The sequence below is a fragment of the Seriola dumerili genome, unplaced genomic scaffold, assembly GCF_002260705.1.
Source record: "Seriola dumerili isolate Sdu_G_001 unplaced genomic scaffold, Sdu_1.0 BDQW01000002.1, whole genome shotgun sequence".
Taxonomy (NCBI): domain Eukaryota; kingdom Metazoa; phylum Chordata; class Actinopteri; order Carangiformes; family Carangidae; genus Seriola; species Seriola dumerili.
The window spans coordinates 1,707,188-1,729,920 of record NW_019174257.1 but is presented as its reverse complement, the minus strand read 5'-3'; the positions used below and the strand labels follow the sequence as shown (position 1 = coordinate 1,729,920).

The 22,733-nt window shown below is 40.7% G+C and overlaps 1 protein-coding gene across 1 annotated transcript; it reads left to right on the top strand.

Annotated features, from left to right (window-relative positions):
* Nucleotides 1-239: 239 nt before the first annotated feature.
* Nucleotides 240-8,700, top strand: LOC111217452 (mitochondrial import inner membrane translocase subunit TIM44-like). The gene is made up of 13 exons (XM_022739330.1): nucleotides 240-269; nucleotides 777-881; nucleotides 1,218-1,421; nucleotides 1,531-1,611; nucleotides 1,740-1,889; nucleotides 2,184-2,320; nucleotides 2,808-2,893; nucleotides 4,268-4,360; nucleotides 4,678-4,802; nucleotides 5,063-5,113; nucleotides 5,338-5,427; nucleotides 5,790-5,900; nucleotides 6,663-8,700. The coding sequence occupies exons 1-13, from the start codon at nucleotides 240-242 to the stop codon at nucleotides 6,780-6,782; spliced, it is 1,383 nt and encodes a 460-aa protein (XP_022595051.1). The 3' UTR covers nucleotides 6,783-8,700.
* The last annotated feature ends 14,033 nt before the right edge of the window (nucleotides 8,701-22,733 follow it).

Here is a 22,733-nt window from a genome sequence, read left to right as displayed (position 1 = left end):
TTTTGTGTTATTGCACTATGTGTCAGTATAGTGGATGGTTTGTTACATTTTCATAAAATGTGAGTACGCCTACATGTATATAATATTGCGTAACATGCAAACGTAGTTAAATGGTGCCATGTGGAGGGAAATCGCACTGGGGAGATTATGCTTTGGATGTGTCACGTGACTCTGAAGACCCTCCCCTCGTGGACATGGAAGGTCACCACCGGAAGAAGGTCAGAGGCACTACATTCAAGATGGCGACCCCCTTGTGTCAGTGTTATCAGGTGAGTGCTTGGTACATTTTGTGTTGAATATCAACACTTAAAACACGACTAAATAATAAAAGGGAACTTAATCGGTAGTTTCGAAGTGTCACTTTTTATTACTGACAGTAAATGTTACGAGTTTTGCTAACCAGGCTACTAACGTGGCGTTAGCTAGCTGAGTTAGCTTTGAATGTTAAGATACCCAACCGGTGTTTGAACTCTGTGGCTCAGGACAACGACGGGAAACGTAACTTGCTAGTAAAACTTCAACTTTGGTAGTTACACGTATTCACTCTCAGCTATGTCTTGTAATGAGCTGGGTTTTTATGTTTCATACCTAAAATCCTGCTTCTTCACAAGTGATACTGTCATATGTTTATGCCGATATTTGATCGAAAATTATAAAAGTTCGTTGCAGAAGTGATTTATCAGTGTGATGCACAGTTCAGGAGTTTGTCCTTGACCTGATTGTCACTACATAACCAGTCTACTGAAGTTTGAGGCTGTTTTTGTACCTGTCTCCAGATATGTGTGAGAAGAGGCTTGGTGGCGTTCCCTTCCTCTTACCTGCTACATCACAACAGACCCAATGTCTTCAGGATACGTGGGTTCCTCACAAGCTCTTCACAGGTACAAACACCTGACGTAACCTATGCTACTGTCCTACATATTTTTGTTATGTTTATGGATTTTAGAGTAATAGATATGCAGCATAGACAATTCAGTTGATGTTTTTAGACCTGAAGAAGACAACATCAGCTCTTGTAATAAAGTCTACTATGCTGCATATTTGTCATTCGAAGGTGCTCCCATTCTTTGCATGTTATTACATTTGGTTTCTACATTTACTTCTACTCGTCAGAGCACATAAGCAACACTAAGGACATAAATCCAAGTTTAATTTAACTGCTCCAAACATGCTTTGATAAGTTGCCCTTAATGTGGTTTCTGCTTCATATCACCCAGGTGCCTCGGCAACCGCCTCTGCAAGTAAGGTATTTGTCAGGGGAGAGAGGTGGTGGCAGAAAAGGGTTCTTGGGGGAGTTTCTGGACAACCTGAAACAGGAGCTTAACAAAAACAAGGAAATGAAAGAAAGCATCCAGAAGTTCAGAGAAGAGGCCAAAAAACTGGAGGAGTCAGATGCTTTGAAACAAGCTCGAAGGAAATATGTTAGTATATGGCTACACTACAGACAAAGTTTTATTTGTGTTCTTCTGAAAAACAAGTGTTAGGTCTGCATTTTTTTGCCAATGCTCCTCTCCTCTGTCTCTCTCCTAGAAAAATATAGAGTCTGAAACTGTGAAGACCTCTGAGGTTCTCAGGAAGAAGCTGGGAACCATCTCTGAGACAGTTAAAGAGGTAAAAGTGACATGTACCTCAATCAGATGCAGTCTTTCTTTTTCATTGTCATATGATAGATGCTGGTAAACTTGATACTTGACACATCCCCCCTTACAAGGTGTGTGTATGTCTGTGTTTGTGGACAGGGGATAGACGAGGTCAGTCGAACAGAAATTGGGAAGAAAATCAAGGAGGGAATGGAGGAAGCGGCCAAAACAGCTAAGACTTCTGCAGAGTCTGTCTCTAAGAGTGGAGAGATGTTGGGGAAGACTGGTGCGTTCAGAGCAATATCTCAGGTATGGAGTCACTTTACTCTCAGTGGTGCAGATACAAAATATTTTACTGTTAACAGAACTTAAACTTGATTAATTGGTTTCTATGTCTGCTATATAAAGTAAAGATACATACGCATGAAAACATAATCCTCAGCCCTTTAATGTAAGACTGTGTTAACAAGGGTATCATTGTAAGAATGTAGTTAAATATTAAGTAAGTAATCCACTATTAAGAATAAGTTACAATAATGACAAACAAGTGTCCTGAAAATAATAAACCTGAATATTGTTTTCTTGTCTGCTACCTAATTTCAGGGCATGGAGAGTGTGAAGAAAGAGATTGGCGACCTGGGTCACACTGGCCCTTATCGGCCTCCTGCCAGACTCAGGAAGAGGAGTGAGTTCTCCTCCAAGGGTGGAGGCGATGACAGCAAGGTCTTCGAGGCCAATGAGTACGTGAGTGCCCACTGCTTTGCCCTGTTAGTGAGAGGCGAACACTTCTTAGCTTCAGAGATAGCTAATACCACACATATGGCCTCACACTGTCTAATCAGTCACTCCACACTCACATCTTGTCAGGTAACAAGAGACAGAAGTAACCATTTGAGATTTTTGATACAGTATTTCTGAACCAGCAAATTCAAACTACTATTAGGAATCGCAGCTTGCAGAGATAAGAAAATTGTGGTCTAATGTTTTTTGCCAGAAGAGAAACTGGTGAGTGGTTGTTCTGTGATTTAGGATAGGAGTAGATTTTGTCAGAGCAGAACCTTGTTACTTTTCCCAGTATTTCCTTTACATTTAGTTTATTGTTCTTGATGTAATATGTTTTCCTTTCTGTGTTGAAATATGATGGTCAGCATGAATACAGCATGTCATCAGTGACATCCATGTTCCTCGGCCTGCTGTTCAAAACTTTTTACTTTGTGTGTTCTTCAGGGAAGCTATGGGTGTGGTGCTCCATAAAGACTCAAAATGGTACCAGCAGTGGAAGGACTTCAAAGACAACAATGTGGTGTTCAATAGTAAGGAATAACTCATCTCTGTATCTTTCTGTCTGTCTCTGCAACCATGGCTGCTTACTTACAGAAAGCTTTTAATGAGTATACCAGCATTTTCCATTGCTGATATGCCTAAAGTAGCATAAAGCCAAAGACTTAACTTATGCAAATTTGCATGGGAAAAGAGTCACAAATTGAATGGGGGACCCCTCTATTTAACTGCAGAGTGGGGACAAAGTTTAGCTATGTGGCAGGCCTTGTTTAACAGTTTGCAAAAGATTGGGTGAATCCACACCATTCGGCTTTCTCCTGCATGTGATTCTGCTATTGTTGGAGGTTACACAGTTCTGATGAGATAAATTAATCTTCTTGTAAAATCTGTCCAAGTATTAAAACACATGCATCATATATTTGTATAAAGCTTATGAGGCTCTCCACTAATAATAATTTGCTGAAAGAGGCAATTAATAGAGAGTGCTCAGTGTGAGAGAGATGGAGAGTGTGTGGAATGGGCACTTTATAATCTTTCATCACAGGGTTGATTTAGATGATATTATGCACATTGGTTAGGGAAACAACATTGATGATTAATAATATTCAGACAGGGAAAAAAATTGCCTGGGTTACAGTTAGGACATTTGTCAAAGTCAACAGATTTGCAGCTATGTAATTTTCTATTACAAGCATTGCATTATCAGCACTTTTTACTGTAACTTAAATATTAGGGTCGGAAGGTGAACCAGTGATGATGAAATCTGAGACAGATGACTTTTTTGGCTGATTGAAATCAGCAACATGATTAACCCTTGTCACTTCAACAGAACTGGCAATATGTGGCTTCATTCACTGATTACCTCCATCTGAACAATATCCTGCACAGCATACACCAGCAGCACCCCGCTGTGGCTTCTTCGTGGCATCACATGGCCTATGTTCTGTTTAAAAGCTTTTTGTTTATTAATGCAAAATTCAGAGAGGCATGGAGTCCAGCACTGCCTCTTGAACCCCAGTGCATCAGCTGTTGTTGCAGGGGTGAAGGTGTCCATTGTGAAAGCTTTGCACCAAAACCCAGCTCTGCTAAATACATGTACATGTTTTGTGTGTGAGAGTGAACTGAAGAGATGTGAGTGTGTGTTTACGTTTATTTATCAGGATATGTATTGGATTACTATGATAATTCATCAGTCACTCAACAGTGATGCACAGCAGCCTTTTGCTGAGCCTCGGTTTTACCCCTTTCATTCCTCACGTTGACTGGAGGGAATTCATATTTCTGACAAGAAAAATGATGCCTGACCTCTGTATATGAACTTACTATGAATTTTTAAGGATTTTCTGTTTTCTCCCATCTCTCTCTCTCTCTCTCTCTGACTCACCTTATTCTTATGCTCACTGCAGGGTTCTTTGAGATGAAGATGAAGTACGATGAGAGCGACAATGCCTTTATCAGAGCATCGCGTGCTGTCACCGACAAGATGACCAACGTCATAGGTGAGAGACCTTTTGTTTGATAACTGATAAAAATGAGACGTCTAATGCAAGGTATTTATGTTTCATGTCTTTATTAAAGGTTTTATGTCATTTATATTTCGCAGTTTATAGATATTTCTGGGTAGTAGTTTGTTTGTTTGTTTTTCATAAAGGTAGGTTTATTTAAGGGAGGAAGAAAATATTGACAGTTGAAGTCATTTGAGTCAGCTGATCACAAAATGTTTGCTTTAAAAAAATACAGGTAATAGCTACAAGAAAGTGTAAAAAATCTTACCTTTAAACTATGTGTCTCTTTCCACATGGGCATGTGCGTTTAGGCGGACTGTTTTCTAAGACGGAGATGTCTGAGGTGCTGACAGAGATTTTGAAGGCGGATCCTTCCTTCGACAAAGATTCCTTCCTCAAGCAGTGTGAACGAGACATCATCCCTAACATACTGGAGGTATGTTGGACTGTAAACAATGCTGATACCAGCCTCTTAAGACTCAAGCCAGAGGCTGTATCAAGAAAGGTTTTATTTTGGTCAACACTGAATTTCAGTGGATGCAGTTACATACTTTTACGTGTTTATCCAAATTAACTACACATGTAAAGCAGGTTGACCTACAGTTCTGTAAGTGATTAGTTCTTGATCCTTCCAAATGTATTTCGGAAGTTTTCATCTTATTTTTTCAAGGCTGGGTTTGTTGTGTCTCCATGCAGGCGATGATCAGAGGGGAGCTGGAGGTACTGAAGGACTGGTGTTATGAAGCGGTACGACCTTTCACACACTGACTCTGAGCTTTAAGTGTTGAAACACAGATGCCAAATGCTTCTTTCAGTATTTACGTGTGCAGGCAGTTGGCAAAGTGCCCACATAGCAATGTAGTACCCTGATTAACAGTCATGCACATGTTGGCTGAAGTTGATTAGGTCTTCATTAAATGTGTAGTCATAATTTTATCTAATCTTCTTTTTCACCTTTACTGGGTGTGTAGACATACAGTCAGCTGGCACACCCAATTCAGCAAGCTAAGGCCATGGGACTTCAGTTCCACTCTAAGATCCTGGACATTGACAATATTGATGTAAGTAACACCAGACTACACTACAAAAGATTTATAATAAAGTTGCAAGTATCAGCACTCCAAGGTTTTTTTTAAATTTGCACATATGCAGAATCAAAGTATAGGCCGACAACCAAATCAGGCAAATGTCAGTGTTGTCAAACATCTTGAAAAGTTACAAGCAAGTTTCTTCGTTACTTTTTAACTTTCTGTATTTTATGTTTGGCTGATACTATTCTCAGGCTGTATGTAAATCTTTGCATCAATTTCTTTCTTTTTTTTTTGAATATTCATGACTCCACTATAAACCTTTTTTATATTTGAATGAATGTAAAAATCGTGTTTGTTGGTTCAGTAAATTACATGTGTATCTTCTTCTCTAGTTGGCCATGGGGAAGATGATGGACCAGGGTCCAGTATTGATTATCACCTTCCAGGCTCAGTTAGTCATGGTGATCCGAAACACCAAAGGAGAAGTTGTAGAGGGAGACCCTGTAAGTAACACATATTTGAACAAAAATACAAATACCACTAAGAAAACAGTCTTTGATTTTTTTTAGATCTGCCATATGATAACTAAAAACAACATCTTAAAATGCAGCAAATGCAAATTATTTGGCATTTTGCTGTGTAATGCTATAGAAGAATACAAAGCCATAGGTGGCATTTGGTCATGATCACAAATGTGTTCTTACAAATGAAGCACCAGGAGAATGCTATGAGACAATGGAGCCACCTTTTACTGTTTGGGCATTCATTTTATTTATTTACAGACTACAGCTTTATAGGCTGTAAAGCAGCCATGTTGTCCACTCAGTGCTCCTCAGGGTCACCTGTGATTGGTAAAAAGGTGTCCACTCTGTACCATACAGTTGGCTCCTGCCCAGTGTTCAGATTAATATACTCCTGCCAGAGGATTAATAGTGGATACACTGGTCTTCTGAGTTTTGTAAGCTGAATCCTGAAGCCTGGGCATTAGATAATACACTCTGCTCTTATGGACTTCATACCCAGCTTCCCTTCCTTTGTCATTTGTTTTGTCACAGACTTTAAAATCTTTTTCTTCTTTCAAACTTTATTGGTTTTACATACATATGGGACATCTGGGTATTGACTGGGCTAACTCGAAAATAAATGTTTATATTTGGTTTGTCTAAAAAACCTTTTAATAATATAAAATTGGTAGTTGTTTTACAATGATTAAAACAAACTGAACACTTAAAAATAAATGCACCCATCCGTTTTTCTTTCTCCAGGAAAAAGTGCTCAGGATGATGTATGTGTGGGCTCTGTGTCGAGACCAGGAGGAGCTCAACCCATATGCTGCCTGGAGACTACTTGACATCTCTGCATCTAGCACTGAACAGATCCTCTAAGACTCTTTGATGAGCACAAAACACACTCACCTAGGGAGAGAACATACTGTACCTGAACATGCCCTGGAGCTGGATGGGAAGAAAGGGAAGGGCTGGGGGAGAGGAAGGCATGTGGAGATGAGGGACAGACAAGTGGGGCAAGGGCTCACTTCACAACAGAAACATTGTGGGGAAGTGCTGCTTAACACTTGGTTCTTCACTGTCTCTTTTTTTTTTTACTGCCCTGGCTTTGGGTTCAGTTTTCTTCGAATGCTTGACACTATTCCTCTGGCTCACACTAGGGGGCGGTAGTCTATCAACAACTGTCATCAACTGTACTTTACTTTCTGCAATGCCTTCATGGCAGTCCATTTATTGAATCTGTATGGTGCAGGACAGCTGTTGTTGGATAAATTAAGTTATTTAACTTAGGTTGAGCTCTTTTATTATAAGTATGAGAGAAGAAATTGTGAAAATGAAGGGAGTAAATTTCTACCTGAGCCCCTCAACTGCAGTTTGGTCTTGAAAATCTCAAACATCTATACCACCTTCCGCTGTTTAATCTGTACCTTGTACTCTCTCTTCCTCTCTGAGGTGTTGTCATCTTGGTGGTGGTGGTGGTTGGTGGTGCTGCAGCCAATCAGTGCTCTCCTCGATCCTTTTTGTATGATAATTGTCCAATATAATTGTTTAACTGTGATAAAGTCTATATTTATTATGAAAAGTAAAGATGACCCCTGTTTTTCACACCGGCAGATATTTTTGAAAATAAATTCCTATCAAAATATTTTTGCCTCTACCCCGCAAATGGTTAAGCTTGCTTCAGATCTGGAGGATATCATGGGATTCCTTCTAGGGCAATTCTTAATTATTTTTTTAAATTAAGTCCCAGAGTGTGATTTCCGTTTGCTATAATATTTCCTTTGGGGAAAAGGCTACTTTTGAGTGAATTTTTATAGTAAAATTCCAGAGCACTTTGAATGAAGTTTAACTGCCCATGTAAGGTAAACCTGATTGCAGTCAGGTACACACCAAATCACTGAGCCTGAACATGTTCATTTATATGGCTGTCCTGGTCGAGGGGATGCACAGTAACAAAAAGATCAGATTTTCCTGATGTTACCAAGACCAAAATGGACTCATTAGATTTAATGTTATCTCGTTGTACTTTTCAAGTTTAGGGCTCATCAGCATCGATAATCAAATCAAATCAAGTTTACTGATATGGCACGTTTAAAACAACCGGAGTTGACCAGAGTGCTGCACACATTTTGGATAAAGACACAACCATAGCACAGCGAGTGAAACGACATCAGTCTTAAATGCAGTAGTAGTAGAAAAGACACAAATAACATCAATAATATGTGGTTATTTTCACTGTTTTCTGTTCCTTTGACCTTCTGTGTTGTGAATGGTCATAAGTCACTGCTACATGTGTTCAATGTGCTGTGTCGTTGCACTGCACACCAGAGCCATAAGGCCTACAATCAGCAACCCAGACCTCCTCTCTTGGACATGGGGACAACAATAGGGGTTGCACCGACTGCACCAAATCTTGCCAGTAATCTCTCAAACGTGTCACATTAATCATCACATGTCCAGGATGATGATGCTGGGTAGTGTTTGAAACAGTTTGCATGTCTTCTGCTAGCCATGTGGGCAAATATCCATGTATTTCAGTGCAACATATTTACTCGGAATGTGAACAACGACAACATTTGTAACAGACAACAAGATGTCATTACAAGATTTTTTTTATTTTGTGTTGGAACATTATGGACCTTTTGATTTGTCAAAGAATGTAGTTTACACACAAAGCTGCGTGACATTGAGCCCTTGAGTCCTTCTCTTGTCAAGCCAAAGGAAATCATACAGTTTTCCTTCTCTGGATTTGGCCCATTTCCACTGTAAGATGTCACCAACTTAATTAAAATCTCTGAATTGCAATCAATACACTTATTTTTGTGTAAATGTGAAAATAACTCCATTGGTACATGATGTAACAAGTCTGTTTTAGCTATCCTTTTGCTAACTTCCTGTTACCAATTTAAAAATGTGTTTGGCAAATGTTGCAATGCTAGCGTGGGCTATTGGTTGTAGCTGGAGTGTTTTTTGGTGGCTCTCCTGTGCAAAGGCGAACTTTATTCAGTTGTGCTTCTTGTGTGTTTAGTGGCTGCTTCCACTTCGCTTTGTAACACCTTGCTGAGTGAGACTGTGAAGGGGGTGGGGGGTGGGGGGGTTGTGGCCAACAAAGCATTTGTTTTGGTTTAGGATACTGAGGGTTTAGTGCGACATTTACTGGCAGTGACGATAGTTTACAGAACCTTCAATGTCCCCAAGGCTGTGTTCATCAAAGAGCAAATTAAATTTATCAGACACAGGGCTAGACCTTCATTCAGGACATGTACTTTACTTTTAATGTGTCTGAGATGCTTTTGGGTAGAGGGTGCAGATGAAAGGGTGTGATCACACCACAGTAGCTGTTCACCATCTGTGGCAGCAGTCAGACAGCTCAGTACAGATGGTGGGATGCAGAGCATCATGCAGTGTCATGTGAATTTGGACTGGCCTGCTCTTGTACAGAAGGATTGATTGCAGCAGCCTTGGCTGAGAAGGTAGGGGGTGGCATATAAAACAAGCCTGCTTGTTGTGTGTGCTTGCATGTGTACTGTCTGTCTGTCTGTACATGTGGACCAGCAGCTCCACTGTTCCAGGGCTGTCCTAGATGATGGATCCTCTCTGTTGCTGAGCTGTGCTGAGGTTGCAGCTCCCCAATGTTGTGCTCATTGCTCATGACGCACCCCTGCAACACACATACGCACCGTTCTCCACACAATTATTCAGAGGAGCCATCACAGAGAATTCACAGCTGGGAGCGGTGGTCAGCTGGATCCTGTCAGACACCTACTGACCAAGAGAAGATCTGACATGCATGTGAGTATACACCACAGCTTTTTACAGTGATTTAATTTTAGACAGATTTACATATCTCCAAAGCAATGTGATAATGAGCTTGCGGAGTCCTTAAATGTGCTTGCTCAAAGTAATCCATCACACTAAGTATTTAGTCACCTTTAGTTTTTGTTACAGTTTATTATTGCCTGACAGTGCTGTTTCCAGGAGCAGCTGTTTTGAAAACTGTTTCTTGTTGGTGCTAACATGCATGTGGATATGTTGTCAAGAATATCAAACCTGGACACACATGGACCTAAACCTGGACAGTGTAAATAGTCCTAAATAATCAATTTGGTTTAAATGTTGTTGCTTTGATGCGTAAGTAGGTGTTGGTGTACCTGAGAGCGTTAGGACATGAAACTAAAATGTCATTTGACAAAATAAGTCTCTTTAGATTGATTTTCATTACATAGTGTCATGAGCTGCAACTGTAAAGTGAAACCAGTGGATGCCTATAAGGTTGGAAATCATTCTTTAAAGCTATGGATTGGAAAATGGTTTCTACTACTGTTACGTATATGTTAATAGGATATACAAACATTTGTATGGTCCTTTTAAAGTACCACCTTTCCAAATAATCCCATAATTTAAACATAACTTTAACATTCAAACTAATTTTAATGCCTAACCTGCTAGATGCAACTGTAGATATATAGACCCTTCCCTAAAAACTGTTATGGGAGGGTTGAACCTTACAAAAATGCTCCATCTTTGAAAGATTTTCCTGATTTTACTGACTAAGGACTTTTGGCACTCACACAAAAGTGCATACGCTCACTGACACACTTGTACACCCAGTGCATAAATGGGATGTACACACGAGTAGTTAACAGTTTGCTCTGACTCACACAAACACAGGGTACAAACGTCACTGTCTGAAGAGCAAAGAAGGTAACAGCCATGCAGCTGGTCCACCGGGGGCTACTCTCACATGCATATGTCTTTCTACACACACACACACACACACACACATACACACAGAAGTGGTGCTAGGTCAAGTCCCAGGGAAGTGGGGCAGAAGTGTCACATAGACTCTCTCACTTGACGAGTGAGTGCTGACATCCCACTGTGGCCTCGGATGCAGGTTGGCAGCTGCAGCAGGACTAACAAGCAGAGTGACAACAGCTGAAGAAGAAAGAACTTCACAAAAAAAAATCACACGTCATAAAGCATGATCAATATGGAAGCAGCTATTAAGAATTTATCAAACATTTTTTGGACTGTTAGATGATGTTAAAATGATTCCCAGACTTACAAATTGTCTCTTCAGCAATATTTTTCTGGACTGTATTTCAGAATTAATTTCAGAAACCAAACGTCAGTGAACAAACAAACTGAAAAACAAACAATATCAGTGATCAAAGTGATGCCATTAAAGCAACTGACTGTGGTCATCACTTGCCCACCACTTATGGTTAAGACTGTATTATTCCATGGATATTACATTAGCTATTCATGTTTATATCACTAATGGAAATTTTCCAACAGACGTCAAGTGTTCCTCGCCTGTCAGCCGTCCTTTTATTTAACATACACACCATTTCCTTTCTTCCCTGTCATATGTCTGATGCCCCATTAACTGTGCTGTCCTTGAGCTCCCCTGGCACTCAGTGTCCTTAAGGACGATTTAACCAGCATCGTTGTTTTCCCAAGTCCTCCTTCCATCTAATTATGTATTTTAATACATTTGCTGTTGGGGCAGAAACTATTCAGGTTAAGCATACTGCATCATTTTTCTGTATCTGCTTATATCAAATACAAGCAGCAAATATAGTGACAGGGAGCAATACCCATTTTACCCCTCTGAGCGACAAAGAAAAAACAATTTTATGCATCAGATGTTTTCAGATGGGCTTAATGCAACATGACATTGTTCTTATTTGATCTAAAGTCGAACACTGGATGCTACAACAGTTCTCTGATGTGCCCGATGCACAGCAAGTCTTCTGGAAAGAGCTCGAATGAAGGTCGCCAGAGTCTGTCTGTCTGTCTGTCTGTCTGTCTGTCTGTCTGTCTGTCTGTCTGTCTGTCTGTCTGTCTGTCTGTCTGTCTGTCTGTCTGTCTGTCTGTCTGTCTGTCTGTCTGTCTGTCTGTCTGTCTGTCTGTCTGTCTGTCTGTCTGTCTGTCTGTCTGTCTGTCTGTCTGTCTGTCTGTCTGTCTGTCTGTCTGTCTGTGTGTGTGTGTGTGTGTGTGTGTGCGTGCGTGCGTGCGTGCGTGCGTGCGTGCGTGCGTGTGTGTATGTGTGTATGCATGTATGAGCACTCGCTCTGACCCAGATTCACCGGTGCAGTGGGGCACTGTGCCAACATGTCAATTCATGGGCACACAGGAAAGAGCACACACACTCACATTCATACAGGTGGTCAGACAACAGTGTGGGGAAAGGTCAGGAGGGTGTCCTGGTGAGAGAGGGATTATGCGGGACGGTTGTGTGCATCAGAGAACTGCTGGGGTACAGTGTTTGAACAGAGGACAAGTGGGAGCCGTTCTCCTCTTGTATAGAGACACCCTAGGGGGTTTTATTATTGTATTTTTGTGGGGCACATGTGTTATTCCTTGGTTATTGCTGTGTTTCTTTGTCCATCTCTGTGTGTCTGACTGTTCCCAAACCACGTACAACATCACGGTGCCCAGGCAACCTGCTAATCACCAGAGGATTGCAACATAGCTGTATTCTTGTCTGGGCTTGCAACACTTTCACAGTCACATTTCCATCCCTTCTCATTGCAAGCTGTTATCTTCTCCACAACCTCAAAAAAATATTTGTTAATTGGTAAATGCAGGTAAACTATTTCAGCGATTGTAATTTAAAGAATTAGTTAACACAAACAAAAACAAAAAACAATAACCTTTTTGGTTTATGACACCTTTAAAATGAGGGGTTAATGTAGCGGCGAGAAAACAGTTTTTCTTGTCTCTTTAATCATCTAGTGACCCTTCATATTAACCCTTCCAGGTTGGGAGCCGCTGATCCAGTAGAGACTAGCTCTGCAGATAGTTCTGGTGGTTGTTCACGTTTTGAGATCTCCTCTTAGATTTCTGCTTCCTCCCCAGCACGGTGAAAGTGTATTAAATTGTTACGGTAGAGTTTTCATTTGAGCTACTTCCTGCAAAAAAATAATATGAAAATGTGAATTATGATTAGTAATGGACACACTAATTCTGGAAGAGAATTTAACAGTTTTAATCGTTTCTTCATAATTTTTTTAAAATGTCATTTTCAGTGCTCCAAGCATCACAAACAAATGAAGGACAAATAAAACCAAAATTATCTGCGTGGCTAATTTGGCTTAACTGACCCTTTAAGTACCTGCTGAATCTACAATATGTTGTAGTGACCAGGATGTGTCTATTTTTTCCTCAACATAGCAATCTCTTTGATTTTTCTCAAGCATACTATGACAAAAGGTGGAGTAGCTTTTGTACCTTTGGCTGAAGACAGTTCAATAATAGACCTTTAAGGTTTTTGTTTGGGGATATTGCCTCACATTAAAATGACATTTTTCCTATAAAGGTTATCCTGCAGCTCTCACAATATTCAGGATCTAATATAGAGTAGCTTTGTGTCTTCCAATGAAAGTCAGCGGTCAATATATCCTTATCTCATTTTCATATTGCTCCAGTCCCCTAAGATCAGACAGCACAGCAATATCAAACAGAGAAGGGGAGCCAACTTTGGACATGTGTTATGAAAGAATCACTTTACCTTTAATAAAAAATGAGAGGGACGGAGATAGAGAAGTGTGGTCAGTGAGAAAGGGAGAGACAGAAAGGGAGATGAGGTAGAAGGACTGACAGACAGACAGACAGTACTTGTTTAGCATTGTAAATGAAAGTGGGCGGCAAATTTATGGAAGGTCAGGTGTGCCTGTTCAACAGTAATAGGCAGTGAGAGTGCTCTAACCAGCCGCCTGTCTCACCCAGCCATGCACGTCCAGAGACCAGCAGGACGCGGCGGGCGTGCTGGAACTCCCAGAACCAACATTAAAGCAGAAACGTGGGATGATGGCTGTTACAGTACGGCTGTGTCAGGCACAGCTCTGTGTGTCTGCATGCGTTGGTGCTGATAAATAGTCACTCAGGCTGGATCACACTCAGCGTAGGCACATACAGGTCAGCCCAGGTCATGAAACAGATTCCTTTTTTTCAGATGTTACTTTCAGTTTCCTATTTTTGGGCAAGGCTTCTTCCTTTATCCGCCTTTCTCTCTGTCACTGTCGCATCAGTGTTCAGCTTGATAAAAAAATATATGTTTCCAAAGCATTAATCAGATAAATAATCGAATCAGCTGATTCTGCAAATATCTGTAATGTAATGCCAAGGTGTATTATCATATTCTCTCTCTTTCTCTTGCTCTATTCACATCAATTGAATTGAATTTCCTTTTGGCATGAAACTGGAAAAGGAATGTATCTTAGCCAAAGTTTATTAAGAGAAACCACTTCTTGCCTCCTGCCTCTGGATATATTTAAAATTCAAGTAAACTCTAATCAATAGACTCATCAGCATTGTCTTTATTAACACAATTAACTACATGTGTAGGACACTGAATGCTGTTTTCCGATGCTGATGCTATCTGAACATCACCCTCCCCACAACCACCAGTGTCATGACACTGTCCAGGTTTCCAAAATGGGGATGTATCACCATAATTAAGCATTAACCTCAGTCTTTTTTTTTATTGATCAAATATTGAAAGTCATAAAGCTAGCACAGTCAATATCAACACATCTCTCACTCAAAATGATAAATGTATAATATGAATAGGAAAGACTACATTCTAGAGTAATGTAAAGGTTCAATGTAGTTTAATTGTTCCTTTCATTTAATCAAATGTTATCCTTGTACATTTAAAAAATGTGTGAAAACATGGGCACCATGCACACAGTACATATATAATGCCAATTCATCAATATATATATAGACATATTTGTCAGTGTAAGATACACCACCACACAAAGACTGCTGCTTCTTCACAGTACACGTTTTCCTTCCTACCTTTTAAAAAAAAAAATATATATATCATTTTTTATGCTTTTCCGTCCTTTTGAATCTCATGCATTAGCCAGTCTCCAACAATTTCAATTCCATTATCACCTCTCTCTTTCTACCCCCTCACCCTCTATTTCTAAATCTAATCCCCTGTCCACCCAAGACACCATCAGCGAGTCCAGCCTAATTGCTGGGAGCAGATTCTTTATGAGAATGGCGATTCTGCTGAGAGGAGGGAAAACAATGGAAGCAAATGCTGTTTCTATTGATCAACCAATGTCTCTGTCCACCCCCTCCAGCCGGCTGTGTTTACTGTCCCTGTTCTGGGGTCTGATATGTCATAAGATTTAGTGGCCTAGGTGCCCATATTAGCCTCTGCTGGGAAGAATTTCTGTAGACGAACAGAGGGAAGCATGGCTGTAAATACAGGCCGCTCTCCTAACCAGACGCACACGGCTTCATAAGCTGTCATAAGCATCAAACATGGCCATTAACTTCTGCCCCCACACAGTGCAGACAACACAGAGGGTAGGTTGAAGAAATTCATCACTCTCTTTAGAACATGGAGAATGAGCAGCTTCTTAGGGCAATACCAGAGTATATCATAGGATTCATATTGAAGTGTGTGGTGGAGAGGAGAGGAGAGAAGAGGTATGTTAGAGTTCAACATAATAAAATGACTCATTTTCAGTGAGTGTGCCATGACTCATATGTGTTGTCCTCTGCACCCTCTCTCATGGGCCTTGTGGGCAGACACTATGACACATCGCCTCACCTGCAGTGACAGCTAATCCATAGGACTAAATCAGAACTGGGCTGTGTAGCTGAGGTGGGTTACAGGTACTGCCCCGCTAGTCTAGTTGCCCTCACTGCTCTCCACCGCCTATCAATAACTCTAATGAAGACAGAGGTGCGTTTAGATTAACTTTCCACACTGTTTCCATGTCCTATCAAACATGGAGGCCAGCAGGCTGGGGAAACAAATGTTAGCTTGTCAAAGGTTTCCATTAGCATAGGGGAAATTACGGACTGCTGCTCATTAAAAAAAGAGGATTTCTGGCTGCACTAAGAGAAATCAGAGGTCAATCCAGGACGCAGAGGCCTGTTCCATAGGGGTGAAGGTGCCACTTATAGGCAGTGTCTATGTATTTCTCTTTTCCTTCACTCTCTGCTGCTAAATGTGGGTATGTGTGCGTGTCCAGCCTGCACACTATGGTTGGTTTGCTCTTCTCTCTCCATCAGCTTGACAGGTAGATGAGGTTGTGAATAAAGAGTTCCATCCTCTCATCAATAGTTATCAAGGTCAGGGTCAGAGAGACAGACAGGTAAGGTGATTTATTACTGGAGGAGGAGGGTAGAGCGTGAAAAAGGGAAAGTGGGGAAAGGTGAGCAACAAGGAGGAATAAAAAGCCTTTAGAGGAACATTGGACATCAAATAGTACAAACTGACCCAAGGTCAGAGATGCACAGACACCTGTACATGATACTGGCAAATGTTGCAGCAGCTAAAATGCTTTGGGTTTGGGAGGACGTGTGCATACAGTTTGTTGTTACTTCATGCATTAAACTTCAGCTGTGAGTCAGATGTTCTTACATGGAGAAAGGTCACATGTTTAGATGATGGCGAGTCCCGTAAATCAAGAATGTTCAACATGTCCACCGTCCACAAATGATCAGCAATTATTAAACAGCGCAAATCTCTTCATTAAGGATTAGTGATGTTAGATTACGTGAGGATTTTGCCACTTGGATGACCTATGATTAGACATGGTTCAGCACTGCTAATTAGCCCAAAGGTTTGTTCTTCTTCATGTGGCTTCCTTTATTGCATGGCTGTTTGTAATTAACTCAAATGACTCAATTCATTGATTGAGGATTTATAATTAGCCCGCAGAACCACACAACACAAGTCACATTAATATACGGTAATTTGTATGTTTCTCAGTACAGTTTTCCCTCACAATCCCCCGCCAAATTACACAAGTGTCAGGCTGACATAGTTAATCCACCGCGCTGTTCTCATGAGAATCCTCCACAAGCTAATCATGCTTCAAAGAATAATTGCAGTCATTTAAAAGCCATGCGTGAATGGTATTTGATAATATGAGTTCATTTTCCCCATGGACTCATATTTCCCAGTGATCCTCCACACCCTACTTTTTGCCAGTGGCAAGGACTCTGTGGGGTCTTATAATTGCTCATGAATGTTTGTACGACCATAAGATTGGGGTCCTGTCCCTTTGTGTCACGCCTATATGCAGACCACTGCTGTTCTGGATTTCTTTAGGTAAAAGAATGTAACACTGAGATGATGTTTAATCAAAATGTATACGCGTATTTAAGCTGACACTATACCTGGTTACTGTAATTGGGATAAGAGATAAGAGAAACTTCATTTCCCACATAGATTTTTTCTCGGGAATAGGTCTAGCATTAGGGTTTTTGCCTTGTATACATTTGACTAGATTTCAAATCGGTTATTTACAAGTATGCATGCTCAAGACTGTTGACGTGCAAATTAAGAGTGCAATGGTTGGAGGAAGGAATTTAGCATGAAACACAAGCTGAGGCTGATGGGAATGTCATTAGTTTTGCAGCTATTTGGTCATAATGAGATTCATGTAATAAGACACTTAGCTGAATTGGGTTGCTAACATTCAGCTGCAATGATTGAACAACATTGGTGAATTAAACAAACAGGCATGGTGTCGTCTCCTGTGTCCATACACACACACACACACACACACACACACACACACACACACACACACACAAAGGATTTGAAGTTCATTTTGACTTCAATTCAAAAATTCAAAGTTGCTTTGTAATAATCAATTTAAAACAAAGAATATTCAGTTCAATACAATTTAATAACAACATGTCAAGGAACTTTACAAATAAAGTCCAAGACCTTACAATATAAAAAACAAAAACAGTGCTCTCCTCCTGCCTCATTGCAGTTCACCTCGGCCTCTGACATTTATCATTCCTCTTTGTTTAGTCCTAACAAGGTCCTTATTGTCCTCCCAAAGAATTTCCGGATCCTCCTCAGCCGGCTCCTCTTCACTTTGAGAAGTGGACCCTCCTCAGTTAACCCAGCTTTGGGTGGTGCCCCCTCAGCTGGAATGGCTGTAACCTGGCTACCAGCTGTCTCCTCCACAGCTGGGCCAGCAGCCTCTCCTCCCGCAGCACCTTGTGCCTCCTCCAATAGGTGAAGCATGATTTTAATGCTTAAGACTGAGCCCGCGTCATCTGATTGTGGTATGACTGAAGGCGATGCCTCCTCCGCCAAGTCGTCCTTTTGACAAACTAGCATTTTGTCAAAAGAATCTGTGACACTGAATAAAATATGACAATAGATTAATAGATCAATCAGTGAACAAATTACTCCACTTATCCAGTCATGTATCTATCCAACCCCACTCAACCCAAAACACACAGTCACTTACTACAAACTGATGTCTTTTTCATTCTGTAGATGGGCCATAGTGACGAAGGGGTGTGTGAGAGCCTTCTCTGGAGTGATCCTCCTCCATGGATCTGTATGGAGAAGGCATCTCAGGAGGCTGACAAATGATCTTTGATCCTCCAGCTCAATGGATTCCTGGATGTCTGGGTAGTGCTGGATTGAAAAACAAAGTAGGTGACACTTCAGTTCAACTGCTTCCTTTATCTCAGCGACAGAACAAATTGCTATGAATTTATTCTGTAGTCATGAAATGGTCCCTTACTACTATCAGGTCATCCAGGCGTCTAAAAGCCCCCCTCCGTACTCTAGGCTGAATGCCATTGGCAAACTGGTATTCTGTTGTTGTCTACAGGGACAAAAAATGTAGGTTAGATACTTCTTCCTGAATGTGTGAAACATTTTTTTAAAAGAGTTGTCTAATTGGGAGATTAAAGAAAAAAATGTGAACAGCTGAACAAGGTAAAAAATACCTTAAACCACCATCTAGGATTGTCCAAGTGCTGGTTCTCCGTAAAGAATTTGTGTGTGAATTTTCCAGCGCAGAGGACGTGGTCATCTGGCTGCCCCACTGCGTCCACAATGCCTTTCAGCTGAGGAGACAATATAAAGAACCACATCAGCCGACATCCTGCAACAAGTCCCCTCGATGGGTTTGGGCATGTGTCTGGGGCAGAATGTAACTGCCTTTGCATTTAAATCTAGACATATTTGGTTACTTACCGACTGGTACTCGCAGTGGATTGAAAAGGGGTGTATGCCGAGGTACAAAAACAGGAATACACAGCCAAGACCCCACATGTCTATGGCCTCAGAAATGGGGAGGCCCAGGATGACCTCGGGTGCCCTGTGTGTTACATACAGGAATCACAAGAGCTGTTAAGTACATTGTGAAATTCAGCATGTGTATTGTAGGTGGACACAGTTTCTGCTGGATCATTTACAGCATGAATACACAACTGCAAACATGTTAAAAGATGAGCTTTGCAGATTAAACCTACCTGTAACCCAGAGGCTGAACTGTTTCCCCACATATCTTCTCAGAGGTGGAGAAGGCCAGGCCAAAATCTATTACTTTCACTCTGAATGGCTCCTTTGGGTGGTTTGTGAGCATTATATTGGATGGTTTCAGGTCAGAGTGAATGACACCAATACCCTTCAGGGCGTCAAGGGCTGTCAGCAACTGCAGAGACAAAGGACACAATGCAGATGGTTAAATATCCAACTGTCCAGGGTGCAAGCTTAAAAAGATCAAGTGGAAATACAGTTGTGTTACTTCACTATGTAACTTTCTCAGCTGGCTGAGTATGTTGCCATTACTGACTGATCAAAGCCACATAGTCTTTACCTGGTGTGTTATTGGCCGTATCTCACAGAGAGACAGTGGTTCACAGTTTCCTTCAGCACACAGTTGAAAAAGACTTCTGTCCAGCAGTTCAAACACGAGACAGGTGTGTTCTTCGAATTTGAACGCCTCATAGAACTGAACCACGTTTTTCTTGACTGGGTCAAGTACGCTCACTATTTCGAGCATATTGATCTGTGGACAAATAGGAAAACGCAGCATGGAGTCAGCAGTTAATTTCATAAACAAAACATAAGCAAGAAGATGTGAAAAAAAAATCTTAATCATCCAAAGGAATTAAATGATCTACCTCTCTATCAGAAGTCTCCTCAGTTTTAAGGATCTTGAGGGCCACGTCCTGTGATGTGATTAAATTCACACCCTTGGCAACCACACCAAAGCTTCCTTCTCCAGTGTAGTTTTGCAAGAGGTAGCGATTTGTGCTGCTGCACAATATGTCACTCCTCTGCTCCTCAGAACGCTCCTCTTTTTTGTCTCCACCTTTCACTGCTGACAGAGAAGCAGTACATGAAGAGGCAAGGAGAACATGTGAAGGTTAGCGACAACATGGAGTCAGCGGGGGATCTTTCACTCCACACAGCATTCACAAATGTAACCAAAGCATTCATCGTGCTCATGTAAATTAACAACTGATCACCATTCTACGACAACATGAAGAAGAAATTGATTAATAGTGAACACGGCATCATTGAGTGGTATTTAAGAAGCACAAAATAGACTGAATGAGAAAAAACATGATCAAAAGCTACACCGGTCTTAAGTGTTCAGATAATTTACTACAGTAGATTAATCAATACTACTGTCTTAAAATATTCAAATACAAATGAGATTTTTGTTTTGTAAATCATGTATTAGGTACATATTTTTGAAAAATGTACATTAACCGATAAAGCAATTTTTCAAACTCTTAATCTGCAAAGTCAGTAATAGTTTCAACTGTTAGATAAATGTAATGGAGGAAAAACATTTTTCTCTGAAATGTGGTGGAGTTCACATGTGAAGTAGTATAAAATTGCAATACTTAAAGTAGTATAGTTCAAGCAAGTACTGTACTTGAGTAAATTTTAGTTTAGTTACTCCTCATTACCCTGTTTGTGTGTGTTCAGTTTCCTTACCTGTTTTATCTGATTCAGAACAGCAGTCTGAATCAGAACTTGATGGCATACCGCCACAACAAATGCTTTTCAAAAAGCTGAATGTCTTCATGGTAACTTCGTCAACGAACTCTGGTTTGTAGGTAGTGAAGTGTGCGCAGCTGAAGGCAAACTGACCAGTGTAGCGAAATGTACGAAGAATATAGCACAGAGAACTCTTGATGTCATAACTGAGCATCAGTTCCATTCCAAAGACAATTGGAAGATTGCATTAACCCTGTGCATCCTTTAAAAAATTACACTAAATGGCAGATTGTGTATACCATTGTTGTTTTTTATGAAGAAAAAAGAACAAAAAATAATATATATAAGAAATGTTGTACATTTATATTTTCCACTGTCACTGAATACATGTTTTAAACCAACATCAGCCCTGATCATAACTCATCACCCTGATCAAATTCATTCATTTCCAGGATTTTAGCCCTTTAAATGTTTGTTTTTTTTACATAATGCCAATGTTGTTTGTTGAATTATTTTCAATGTAATGTACTGAATGCTAAGGGGAAAATTTGAGTTTGCATGTAGGCACACAGGTACACATTTCAAAAAGGCACACAGTTATTCAAACAGTCATATTTTTTTAAAATCTCTTTTACAAACACAAATCTTTTCTATATACACACAAACTTTAATTTTGTCATGCAGATGTATCTTACAGGTTTACAACTATGGACACTGAAATTATTTGTGAACATCACTTTACATGTTCAAAATCTTTGACCCTAATTGGGGCCATAGATGACTATCTCTAGGACGAGTCTAAGTGGATCCACAATTATTGAGGCCACTGTGCCCTGGGAACACTCAAAGATTTAGAGATGGTTTTATACCTTTGCCCTTATCAATGCCTCGCCATAATTTTATTGCAGAGGTCTACAGAAAGTTGCTTGGACTTCATCCTGACATACAGTGTGAATTGTGGGACTGTAGCCTATATACACAGGTGTGTGCCTTTCCTTTGTCCAATCAATTCAATTTGGCACAATTTGATTTTTAATAAATTTCCAAAAAAAAAAGCTAAAAGCCCCAACCTGTTTTCACTTTGTCCTTATTGATTATTGAATGTTGACTGATGGCCAAAAATGGCATATAGCCTACAAGAATTGTTATCCAATATAGTGGCCACTATGAGAGGGTTGGGAATTACACCTGCTTTATTTTCTTCTTCCCCATCTTCCTCCTTTGTCTTGCTTGCTCCTTCTTTCCCCCACTCTCCATCACACCTCCCATGCATCATTTTCTTCTGTCTCTGCATCCATCTACCCATTCATCCATCCTTACAAAAGGCCAATCAGGTGACTAGAGAGATGTTTACTAAGGAGCAGCTCGTGGCTCTATAAAAGGCATGACACAGAGTCAGAGTAGTCGAGCCTGGATTGACGGATTGTACCCGGCCTGCCTGGCGGAATAAATAGAGGCATTAGCAACTCTACAGATGGCCCATGCTACTGCTGAGGCTTACTGGCCTATGAAATGTGCAGCATGGCAGTGTCCTGGGTCTCTCCACTGTGTGATGAATGGCTTATATTCCTCTGTAAAGCATATTAAAGTCAGATCGCATGATGGATAGCAGGCAGAAGACACCAGGAAAGGAGGAGAGAAAGGTAGAAGGGGGGGTGGTTAAGGAAGTGGGGGAGAGGGCTTTTGATAAAATATGTAAAGGGAGGAAATTAAATCCCAGACAAAAATATCAAAACTGGCCCCACCCCTTCACTCCTCTACCTTACATTTCTAGTGACTGATGAAGAGAGCAGAGGCAATTTTGAATTTTTAATGAGTCCCCTTTAGGCCCCAGCACAATGTCTGGTCTTTGTATGCCTCTTAGCCTCAGCAGAAAGGTCCTTGTGCACTTGCTTGACTTCACACGGCTCTATGTGCTCCCAAAGGCAATATTCAGATTTTACCCATGATTCATAGTGGTCCCCAGGTAACTGTGCACTGTTCGCCCTTTGGTGAACTTGAACTCCTCTGAACTTCAGGATCCATCAAAATGTTTCTAAATCTGTTCAAACTGCAACTGCAAACAAAACACGCCT